At 42.0% G+C, this 12,642-nt stretch overlaps 1 protein-coding gene across 1 annotated transcript in view; it reads left to right on the plus strand.

Annotated features, from left to right (window-relative positions):
• The first annotated feature begins 207 nt into the window (after positions 1 to 207).
• UBE2D1 (ubiquitin conjugating enzyme E2 D1) overlaps positions 208 to 12,642 on the plus strand; it is a 33,928-nt gene continuing 21,493 nt past the window's right edge. The window contains exon 1 of the mRNA XM_055119500.1: positions 208 to 385. Within this exon, the coding sequence (XP_054975475.1) occupies positions 362 to 385 (24 nt within the window). The 5' untranslated portion in view covers positions 208 to 361. The remainder of the gene's footprint in view (positions 386 to 12,642) is intronic.

Below are 12,642 nucleotides of genomic sequence, written 5' to 3' on the forward strand. Positions count from 1 at the left end.
AGAGATGAACCCTGGACACCCCCGGCCGTTCCACGCCCACATGGTCAGGGGGCGGTCACCCGTGGGCAACCCCCCTCGCCCCTGGGCGGGAGGCCGAGGAGCAGGCAGGAACTACACTTCCCAGTGTGCCAGGCGGGCGGGGCGCGGGCCGGGGAGGGCGCAGGCTCCTTCCCAGAAGCAAAAGCGGAAACAAAAGAGTCTCGCCGGCGTCCCCGCCCGCACACTCGCGCACGCTCGCGCTCGGGCGCACACTCGGCTACCCGCGCCCGGAGCGAGCCGGGCCCCCGTCGGGCCGCGCCGACCCCGCCACGCCCGCCGCCGCCCAGCCCCGCCGCCGTGTCCCCGCCGCCCGTCCTGCCCCATGGCGCTGAAGCGGATCCAGAAAGTGAGTGCGGGGCCAGGCCCCGGCGGGCGGGACGCGCTTCGACCCCCGGCATCCCCCAGACCCGGGCGGTGGTCGGAGAGAAGCGCCAGGAAGGGCAGAGAATGGGCAAGGGGGGCGTCCGGGCCCCGGGGGCTGGGGGTCCCGGGGCGCAGGCCGGGCCGGCGGGCAGCGGGACAGGTGAGATGGGCATCAGGGCAGGTGCCCAGGCGAGGGACCCCGCTGCGCGCTAGCAGCCCCGAGCTGCGCCTGGACGCCCGGGCTGGGCAGCGGCTGCCCGCGCCGCCCGGAATCAGGGGTGCGCGGCCCCCCGCCGGCTGCTGCCCGGGCCGGGGCTAGTCGGGGCGCTGTCACGCCGTGTTTTCCCCACGCCGACGCTCAAGCCGCGGCCGCCTTTTCGGGGCTGGCTGGCCGGGGCTCCCCGGGAGCGCGAGGAAGGTGTGGTGGGCCTGCAGCCTCCCTCCTCCCAGCCGGCGGCTCGGCTCCCCGCTCTCCACCGAGCTCGGGTTCCGCTCACTGGCCCGAACGGGGCTGCAGCAGCCCGTCGCGGCCAGGGAAGCCAGGACGAACCTTCTGCCCCTTCTATTTTGGTGCCTCTGCTGCTGCCACTTCAGGTCACATCCCTGGAATGAAAACATAGTCACTGCTACACAAGATGACCTCCTGGCTGTGATTCATGGTGATTCAAGCCAAACAGGTTTTTTTCCCCCCACCCTCCCCGCCACCCCATCTTCCTCCCCCCCACATGGTAAACTTAGATGTAAAGTTTGAGACCCAGTAGAAGCTGCCCCAGTTACATTGTTGATGCTTTGGCGCAGGGGCTTAGCACGAGCGGGGGCGAATGATGTCGATATTCAGTCACCTCTTTATCCATTTCAGTTCTGTAAGGGCCTGTCTTCTTTTGCATAATATGCATTGCTGCTGATTGAAAAGTCAACGTCTTACAAAGTTGGGGTTGGGGCATTTTCTTTCTGTTCGCTTTGATTTCCTTAGGTCTGTTACTGACATTATAGTTAGGGTTACTTCACTGATATTTTATATTGGACGTACTGGGAAATTTTTTTAAAATGGGGAGTGCCTTCGAGTTACAGCCAACAATAGACAACATGTTTTCAAAAAACGATTTCACACAAAAAAACTGATACTGAGGATCTGAAGGGAGAGTGTAGCAGGCAGGTAAGATGCCGCTGGGGTCGACCTAGCTCCATCCCAAGCATCCTAGATGGTCCCCGAGCACCGAAAGGGGGTGATCCTCGAGCACGGGACCAGATTAGGGTTTAACCCTGCTGGATCTGACCCCCGATACCCTCATTCCCCCCAATAATGCTGGCAGAGAATTTGTTTATTGTTTTTGTTTTTAAGTCACACCCGATGTGCTCAGGACTACACCTGATTCTTTTTTTGCTCAGGGATCACTCCTGGCAGTGCTGTGGGAACCATATAGAGTGCTGGGGATGGAACCGTGTTGGTCATGTACAAGGCAAGCTCCTATCTGCTATTCTAACTCTGGACTCTGGCTAAGAATTTTTTATGAACTTTTTCAGCTGTGAATGGATAGAGCCAAGAGAGCCATGTTACATTGTATTCTCACTTGCCTCTGGTGGCTTCTTCTGGTACAGAGGACAGCAACTTTTAGACCCAGACACTTATTTCTCTTTTGGTTCAACTGCTTAATCTGCATATCACTGTTTTTTTTTTTTAGTTTATTTTTAGAGAGTCATCGTGAGGGTACAGTTACAGATCCATACATCTTTGTGCTCATGCTTCCCCCATACAAAGTTCGATAACCCATCCCTTCACCAGTGCCCATTCTCCACCACCAGTAAACCCAACATCCCTCCCCCCCTCCCCAGTCCCGTCTCCCCCCACCCCACCCTGCCACTATGGCAGGGAATTCCCTTTTGTTCTCTCTCTCTGATTAGGTGTTGTGGTTTGCAATAAAGATGTTGAGTGGCCATTGTGTTCAGTCTCTGGTCTGTATTCCGCCCGCCTCACCCTTCCCCCACATGACCTCCAACCACATTTTACTTGGTGGTCCCTTCCCTGAGTTACCCAGAATGAGAGGCCAGCCTCCAAGCCATGGAAACTATCTCCTGGTACTTATTTCTACTATTCTTGGGCGTTAGTCTTATAGTCTATTATTCTATATTCCACAGATGAGTGCAATCTTTCTATGTCTGTCTCTCTCTTTCTGGCTCATTTCACTTAGCATGATACTTTCCATGTTGATCCACTTATATGCAAACGTCATGACCTCATTTTTTCTAACAGCTGCATAGTATTCCATTGTATAGATGTACCAGAGTTTCTTCAACCAGTCATCTGTTCTAGGGCACTCGGGTTTTTTCCAGATTCTGGCTATTGTAAACAGTGCTGCGGTGAACATATAAGTGCATATGTCACTTCGACTATACTTTTTGGCTTTTCTGGGATATATTCCCAGCAGTGCATATCACTGTTTTTGTGTGTCTTGCTGAAGGGCTCTATCACTGTAAAAAGCATGGCTATCAGTATTTATGGATTATGCAGTCATGGTTATGAAGATAATGCAATTATATATTTTCCTTTTAGACAAGCCTTATTTTGATACCCTATTTAACATCTTTGCCGTACCTTTTGTTTTTATTAATGAGAGAATATTCACATGCATTTGAATTAAATGCGTGCGTTTTTTTAAGGAAGTTTTAAAATTGTTTTCTTCCTTCTTGTGAGAATTATTTCATAAGTCTTCTTTGTACATACTGTGACTTTGAAATGGTATAGAATTTATCTACAGAAAGTAGACATTTGGAGAAAATGGGCTCTGCTTAAATACTTTTTTTTGGCAACTGTCAATTGCCATCCTGAGTCAGAGTATTTGTTAATATGGCATATGCCCAAACTTCATTTTCAGTAGTGATTATTCTTTTTCTTTTTTTTTTTTTTTCGCTTTTTGGGTCACACCCGGCAATGCACAGGGGTTACTCCTGGCTCTGCACTCAGGAATTTCTCCTGTCGGTGCTCAGGGGACCATATGGGATGCTGGGATTCGAACCTGGGCCGGCCACCTGCAAGGCAAACACCCTACCTGCTGTGCTATCGCTCCAGCCCCTGTAGTGATTATTCTTATTAGTTTATAATAATAGTGTTTGGAGAGAGAGAAAAAAAATGACTTATATAGATTGATTTTTTTTTTTCTTTTGGTGAGGTGCCAGGGATTTAAGCCAGGTTTTCATATATGTGAGACATATTCTACCACTGAAATACAACCCTAGTCTTACAGGGAATTGATATCAGGTCTGTAATAAATTGATTTTTGGAGAAGAATTGGGAATCATTCAACGTTACATCTGTGTAGCAATCTTTGTCTTTTTTTCTATTATTAGAAAAGTTGGTGTGTACAAATCACCTTTTTGTTAATCAGATGGATAAACCCGCCCTTAAACTATCTGACGTATTACTTTGTTTGGTTCCTTACTTTTCCTCCTTTTTTACCAGTCTCTTTAATTAGAAGTCAATTTCAGGCAAGGTATGCAGTTTGCTCTTTGAACAGTTACAAAGCTCTCTTTGACATCACAGTACACAAATTGTTACTTGAATCTTGCATACTCCAACAAATTAAGAACTATATGAATGTTTGGACTTTTAAAAAGTGTATTTAAGCTGGACTGTCAGATATTTTCGTAGTCATTGGATTGTGATTTTGTTCTGTGTAAGGTGGGCAGACTCTTACTGCATAATCTCAGAGAACTCTGCAGGAGTAGTGAGGAGAATGAAGGCCACGGATTGCTCTAGGGCAGTGTATCACAGTCACTCACTGGTGGGACATTTCAGACCTCTCCATTGCTGAGAACTGAGTTCCTCACAGGGGCTTCCATAGAAAGAACATTGGACATCACTGATGATCAACTCTCCTCATTCCTCAAAGGTGAAACCTATGGCCTGGGGTGAAAGAGTGCTTTGTCCAAGTTAATTTTTTTTATGAATGATTTAGCCTACACTTGAGGATGTTGAGGTGATCATGATAATCACATTAATTTACTTAAGTGAAAAGAGTAAAAATGGTTGAATTGAAATAGATGGAAAACGTGTTGTAGATTACTGAGCTTAAAAAACAATGCATTTGAGTACCCTAAATGATTTAATACTCTAATTTCAACATCCAGTGTAGTTTTGCATTTCAGCTCATAAATTTACATGCCACTGCTCTATTTTTAGATACAGTGGAGGATGTTATCACAGTCACCTAAATCAGTAAAGGGAAAAAAAATTGAACCAAGTTTGAGAAAAGACACCTAATACACGTCTGAAAAAATAGAGTAAAATAGGGTGATTTTTAGCTGGGCATCTGTTGTTTTCTAGAATTCAAAGTGTTTCTTCTATTAATGCTATTTCCAGTCTTTTATGAACTTTGAAATTATTTTTTAAATTATGAAATGTATGTCACATATTGTTTTAAACATTGAAAGAAAAAATGAAAATAGTTATTATCATCATCTTAGTATTTTTCCTTTTAGACCTTTTATTATTTGAAAAGAAATTAAAATAATGCTCATCATGCCAACCTGATGGGATAGGGTTGGTGCTTGTTTTATGTATCTTTTGATGAACTAAACAAGAATTTGGTTTTACAGACATAGCAACATAGATAACTATTCTTTAAAGTTCTGTTCTCAAAGTGAACCATTTGTTGTGTATAATTGGTTTAACTTAAAATGTATATATAAGGCTAGAGAGGTAACTCATGGATTGAGCACTTGTCTGCATGAGGGAAGCCTGGCTCTGTTCCTTGGGTACCACTGGAGCAGCCTCGGTACAGATGGAAGTAGCCCCTCAAAAAGTGCAAAAAATGTATATACAAGCATAAATTCAAGTGTGAACTTATGTTTTGAGATGCTACATTTATTTATTTTTGCAATCCTATATTAAACTGTTCAAGCTGTCACTCTAGAAAACCTTAGAATGTTTAAAAAAATACCCAGCCTTAGGGGAGAAGAGGGTCTGGATTTGAATTTTGACTCTGTGATTTGCTAGTTTATTTCCTTATCTGTACAATAATACTCCTAATAACTGTGACTAGTATGTGTAATAAATAGTGCTTGCCCTTTGTTGGACACTATTCTAAGTGCTTAACATGTATTAACTGACATATTTATATTTAGTAGAACAAAAAAGGTAGAAATTTAATATTACCCCCATTTTATAGATGATGAATCTGAGGCACGGAAATGTTGAGAGATATATGTAGAATCATGTCTGTCAGATATCTAGTAAAGGATAGCCCTAGGATTTCAGATCACAGTTGGCTTCAGATTCTGGATACTTTTGTTTTTGAGTGGTGGGGTTAACATCCAGCAGTATTTCGGGGATTGTGGGGTACCAGGGATCTAGCCTGGAGCTTCAGTATGCAAGGTTTGTGCTCCAGCCCTCTGAGCTCTCTCCCTGACTCAGGGAAAGAGCATGTGCGCGCGCGCACGCGCGCGCACACACACACACACACACACACACACACACACACACACACACACACACACACACACACTGCATAATGTATAATTTTCTCAGTTTTTGGTTTTTGGCTCTTACCTCACATTGCTCCAAGTCTACTTTTGACTCAGTGCGCAGGTACCTGAACAGTGCTCTATGTGGTTCCAGATATCAAACTTGGGTCTCCTACGTGCAAAACATGTGGTCTAGCTTATTGAGCTATATCTCTGTCCCAGATTCCTTCCTTCCTTCCTTCCTTCCTTCCTTCCTTCCTTCCTTCCTTCCTTCCTTCCTTCCTTCCTTCCTTCCTTCCTTCCTTCCTTCCTTCCTTCCTTCCTTCCTCCCTCCCTCCCTCCCTCCCTCCCTCCCTGCCTTCCTTCCACAGCAGTGCTCAGTAGTTATTCCTGGCTCTGTGCTTAAGAATCAGTTCTAGAAGTAGTGACAGTGGGAGGCGGGGGAACTCCTATGTGGTGCTACGGATGGACCCAGCCTTGGTAGTGTGCAAGACAAGTACCTTAACCCCTGTACTATCTCTCTGGCTCCAGATTCCATATTCTTAGCTACTTTGGATTCTCTTATCCAGATGTACTCACATTTAATATATGCTGAACTTAAATTGAAAGACATAAGGTGGTCAGACAAGTTTATGGATGTAAGTACTTTGCAAACTGGAATGTTTATACAAATGTAAAGTAATATTATAATTAAGACCTGGGCATATTTAATCATTTTCACTGACTCATCACTCAGTATGTTGATTATATATTGTAAATATCTGCTTTGAAATAGTGTACACTGGGTTGTTTGTCATGGCAAATGAGTAAAATAAGTTTGTTCATTCTTGTTCCATCACTTAATTTTATCCTCCAAAAGAATTTAGAAAAAGGAGATGTATCATAAATGTTCTGTCAAGAGTACATTATTTCACAGTTTTAGACTTTGTTTTTCTCAAAACTTTGGTACAGCAAGATTAGTTCTATAGTGACTTTGAATGCTAGTGAACTGTTCAATTGCACAGATATATTAGAAAGGCTTTCTTATAATAAGATTGAATCTAAGACCCCAGTTTCTTCAAATAAAGAATGATTTTTTTGGGGGGAAAAAAGTAAAGTATGCTTCTTGACAGATAAATGGTTTGCCTTGAGATGAAAGGAAGAAAATATTCTTTTTCTAAAATTCTGTGTGAAATTTTCTCCTTTTAGATCTTTGTAATTAAGTGGTCTTCCTTCTAATATTGTATATGTTTCTTCACTACATAAATGTATTAAAAAATGAAATAACCTATGAGTTCAGAAGTTCTGAGATTCATTCTTTGAAAACAGATAACATAGATTCAAATAAAATTGTGTATGTTTATTTTGGGAACATAAATACATGAAAACCAAATAGGGTGAGGGATTGCCCTAGTGACGCAGAGTAGCATCTCTACTTACCTGCGTTTCCAAAATGCGCATAGAAAACAAACATGATGGGGACTACTCATCAAAATAATAAGCTGAATACTTTCAGTAGCACTGAATTCGTGATTATGTGCAACGTATTAGCCCTATCTTTTTCTTAACAGTGGGTGAACTGAATTACATTTACTTAAAGACAGATATTGAAATAACTTGTCATTTCCTCTTCTACTCCTGTGAAATACTGAAATAAAACTTAGTAAATCCGGGTGTAATACAGCCCAGAGTGGCAGGACTTGGGAAAGGTGGAGTAGGTGGTTAATGGCCCTCTACCCACCTCCAGACATTTGTCTGAAGGAATGATGGGTTCTGTTTCTGGTCATCATCTTGATTGCCTCTTAGAAGCTGAGGGTTTTCTGCATTTAATTTGGTTTTAGGATTACTCTCTGAAGGTTCACTTATACACATCAGACTGTCATAATAGGTGGCTACATTCCAGAAGTTGTTCTTAGTTTAGAGAAGAGGCTACCAGACCTTTCTGAAGCCCTCCTCCCTCCCCCATCTGCTGTACCCACATCATCATGCTCTCAGCTTGGTATCTTGCCTCTTTCTGGGTGTTTCCCCCACTCTGCTCTGTTCCTAGTATTCTGTTTGTATCTCTCCTCTTGTTTCGTCACACTGCATTCTGTTAGAGTCCCGTTTCCTTTCGGATGTAGTAGGAAAGCCCTTCCTACTGGACAAGGTGGGAAGCTGGTTTCTTCCCCCGTGGTTATGATCTAATTGCTCTCACTCTGGGGGGCTACCTGTCTTACGAGATTGGATTACTCAGATCTGATGGATGGTCTCTGCTCATTGTTCTTTTCTAAACCAATAAAATTCTAGCCTGCATTTTTGCTGCTCCTGAATTTTAATATGTTGTGTGTTCATTTTGTTAACAGTATTTTAAAAATTTCCTTTTGCTTTCTTCTTTTAGACTCAATTATTTTGTTTTGTTTTGTTTGTTTTGGGGCTACAGATGGCAGTGCACAGGGCTTACACCTGTCTCCATGCTTAGGAATCATTCTTGGCGGTCTTGGAGGATGGAACATCCCCCATATAAACCCCAATAGGCTGTGTGCAAGGCCTGCGCCCTGTACAATCACACTGGCCCCTTACCCTTTAAGTTTTTATTTCCTCATCTGCCACACAAGCAGGGGCAGGGGAAGGATAGGGGGTATACTGGGGTTCTTGGTGGTGGAAAATGTGGATTGGTGAAGGGATGGGTGTTTGATTATTGTATGACCGAGACTGAAATCTGAAAGCTTTGTAACTGTTCTCACAGTGATTCAATAAATAACAAATTAAAAATTAAAAAATTAAAGTTTTTATTTCCTTAACATCTGGTATTTTACTAATAGCTTTGGCACTGATTTTTAACTCCATTGTGATCAGAGAACATGTATTATTATTTCTTTTTCAACTTTAAAAAATTATTTATGTATTAGTTTTTGGGCCATTCCTGGCGATGCTCAGGGGTTACTCCTGACTTCGCACTCAGGGATCACTCCTGACAGTGCTTGGGTATCATATGAAATGCCAGGGACCATATGGGATGCCAGAGTCGAACCTGAGTTGGCCATGTGCAAAGCAAGCATCTTACCTGCTGTATTATCTCTCTGACCCTGATTCTTTTTAAGGTTTTGAGACTTATGTCATGTTCCAGAATAGAATAAGGATCTGTATTTTTTTTACCTACACAGTAATAAAATCCTTTTGGTTGTCAATATAGCTTTGCATAAACCTTATTTAATAATTTCTTGACTTCATTTTGCCAGTTTCTGGCTGGTGTCTGTTGAGCTTAGGTTATTTCTATGGAATGAATGACAAATGAAGGTTTTACGCCTTACCACTGTCTTAAACTTTTATAAGCCTCTAGAAAAAGGTTGACAAGTAAATTTAGTGGATCACAATCACAACCACCTTTTCTTTTCTTCTTTTTCTTTTGTTTTTTGGATTAAGGGCTCAGTCCTGGCTCTGTCATTCAGGGATCACTCTTGGTGGTCCCAAACAATAACAAAAAGAAATAGAAAATCCCTGTGAGTGTAATGGGATATTGCTTAATGAAACTTCTATTTTATTTATATATATATATATTTTATATGTATGTCTTTTAATAGGTTGTTATCCAAAATGTTATTGTATTACAGTAAGGAAAGTTTGAAAATAAATTTTTTTGTGACATAAGAACCATAGGTAAAATCAATATTGTCGAAATGCATACATACACACATATATATATGCACACAAGCACACACATATGAAGAAAGAATGAATGAACTTCATTATATACAAGCATGCACATATATGTAGAGATACACATAAAGTAAGATGTTCTAGCTTTGGAAACATTTGTGTTTCCAAGAAATACATGCAAGCTACGTGTGCTCATTATTTTCTACTACAGATAGCAGTATTTTCATTGCTAATGTACAGCTATAGTATTCAGTACCCAAACATAGTAGTGGGATTAATTTATTATGCAAATACTTAAGTGCCTACTCTGTGCTACTATTAAGAAGTATTTGTAACAAAAAAACTGTTTGAAGTAACAAAATGTCACAAAAGGCTATTAAGAAGTAATAACAAATATTTGTAGAGCGTTGCCAGGTTTGTTTGTATGTTAAGTAGATTTTAAGAAATAGGTTGTTCAGTTTGTTTTTTTTCCCTGAAGTATCATCTTTCTTGGTTACTAAGAAATAAATAGTAACTTTTGATAATGTAGCATTTAAAATGCTCTCTGAAACTTGTTCCATTTTGTGTCAAAATTCTATTATATCTTTTGAATAGTTGTATGCAATTTTCTATTATGCTCTTCTTGCTTCTCAGAGTGTCTTTGAACATAGTCTCTTCAAAGCTTCTGAAGTAGTATTCACTTCTAACCTTTTACAAGATATAAGGCTCCTGGGAAAAGATGAAAAGAATGCCTTTTCATTCCTTCACTCATCGCACTTTTGTTTTTCTTGAGCACTGCTGAAAATGTGCAAATGACATTAATTCAGTACTCAAGCACCGTTGGCTCCACTGCTGAAAATAATATGCTCTCATTAATACAGTCTTGTGGTGAGATTTGCTTGGCAGTGGAAGAGTGCTGGAGTGGAAGTCAGGTAGTCTGAGCCCTTGTCCTATTTTTGATGTTGTGACCTTGGCTAAGAAATTGATTCTTTCGGGGCTGGAGTGATAGCACAGCGGGTAGGGCATTTGCCTTGCATGTGGCCAACCCGGTTTCGATTCCCAGCATCCCATATGGTCCCCTGAGCACCGCCAGGGGTAATTCCTGAGGGCAGAGCCAGGAGTGACCCCTGTGCATTGCCGGGTGTGACCCAAAAAGCAAAAAAAAAAAATTATTTCTTTCATTTATGTGGAAATTCAGTGGGTTAACTTAGATGATTTCTCTGGTTCAGGAAGGACTTATAAGAAAATCTAAATAATTTTATTTGCACTTTGTTTAGCAAACAGTTTGAAAAAGCTCACATAAATAGGATGCAGTGACCCTGCATCCTACCCTCTAAAGCTTGAGTTAATTAAGGTTCTATTGACTGGGGCTGGAGTGATAGTACAGCAGGTATCGCGTTTGCCTTACACTTGGATGAGATGGATTAGATTCCCAGCACTCTGTAAGATCTCCAAAGTTTGCCTGAAGTGATCTCTGAGCACAGAGTTAGGAGTAATCCCCGAGCACTGCTGGATGTGGCCCCTAAACAAAACAAAACAAAAAACAAACAAAAGATTCCATTTACAGTGGGGCTGTAGAGATAGTAGAATGTGTGGGTCTCTTGCCTTGCATGAGGTTGATGGTTGTTGTTTTTTTGTTTTGCTTTGTTTGGGGCCATACCCAGCAGTACTCAGGACTTACCTTTGGCTCTGGTTCAGGGATCACTCCTGGTGGAACTTGGGGGACCATATGGGATGCCAGTTATCTAACCCAGGTCAGCTGTGTGCAAGGGAAGTGTCCTACCCACTGTACTGTCTTTCTAGCCCTATGGGTTTGATCCCTGGTGTCCCAGATGTTCTCCGTGAACCTTGCCAGGAGTGATCCCTGAGTGCATAGCCAGAAGTAAACCCTGAAAATGGCTGGGTGTGAACCTTCAACTCAAAAAAAAAAAAAGTTCTATTTATGTTGAGATGTTAGAACTGAAATAAATTTTAGCATCTTAATATATTAGTTTAACAAACCCCTAAAGATGTATTTTCTTTGATTAAAGAGCAATTATCTGTGATGCAAATAAGATACATCTTTATTGCACCGGTAGCATAGCATGTTTATCTAATTTCCTTTAGCTTTCCTCAGTTTTGCAGGTGTCTTTTGTAATTTAAAAGTTGTTTACCATGTTCACAAGTTTTTGAAATCGGAGTACCTTTGGAACATGAAAGAGAAAAACATCTGATTTTTATGCTGATTGCCTCCCATTGTACCACAAATAGTGTGATGGACTCTAATAAAAATTTTGACACAAAAAATAACAATACAAGTTGTTTACTTGCATGTTTAGACAATTCTTTTTATTGTTGCCATGTATAATATGTTTCTTAGATTCATGCTAGTGAATTTATGGAACATCGTTCATATACGAGGCAAATAAAAAGTGCAATAAAATCTATAGAAATGTCAGGTATAACCAGTGTTAGTTAAGACATTTAAAACTAAAATGATGGGGCTGGAGTGATGGCATAGCGGGTAGGGCGTTTGCCTTGCACGCGGCTGACCCGGGTTCGATTCCCAGCATCCCATATGATCCCCTGAGCACCGCCAGGAGTAATTCCTGAGTGCAGAGCCAGGAGTAACCCCTTTGCATCGCCAGGTGTGACCCCCCCCTCAAAAAAAAAGCAAAAAAAAAAGTAAAATCATAAGAAAAGTACCGTGCTGGGGGCCAGAGCAGTAGTACAGTGTGGACAGAGTGCTTGTCTTGCACATCACCGGCGAGGGTTCAATCCCTGGTATCCCAAAGATGGTTCTCTGAGCCTTAGAAGAGTGATCCCTGAGCACAGCCAGGTGTGGTTTGAAAACTAACAACGGCAACAGCAACAACAAGAAGAAAACATATCATGTTGACTTGGTAGACTTAAAGTTTTATAGGAAAATGCAACATATTTGAATAACCATTCAGAGTGAGACACCAGATTAATTTGGGGAAAATCGGAGGAGTGGGGTGGCAGGAAACCAATAGGGAAGATGGGAATGGTTGGCAAATATAAGTAGCAAATTAGAAAAGAAGAACAGAGGCCACTCCTGGCAGTGCCCCAGCAGGTATGTCATGCTAGAGGTCGCCCACATATGCCAAATGTGTGCTCTGCTCGAGCCAGGTAGCAGTTTTGTTTGTTTGTTTGTTTGTTTTTGGGTTACTCCTGGCTTTGCACTCA

The sequence above is a fragment of the Sorex araneus genome, chromosome 11 (genome assembly GCF_027595985.1).
Source record: "Sorex araneus isolate mSorAra2 chromosome 11, mSorAra2.pri, whole genome shotgun sequence".
Lineage (NCBI taxonomy): Eukaryota > Metazoa > Chordata > Mammalia > Eulipotyphla > Soricidae > Sorex > Sorex araneus.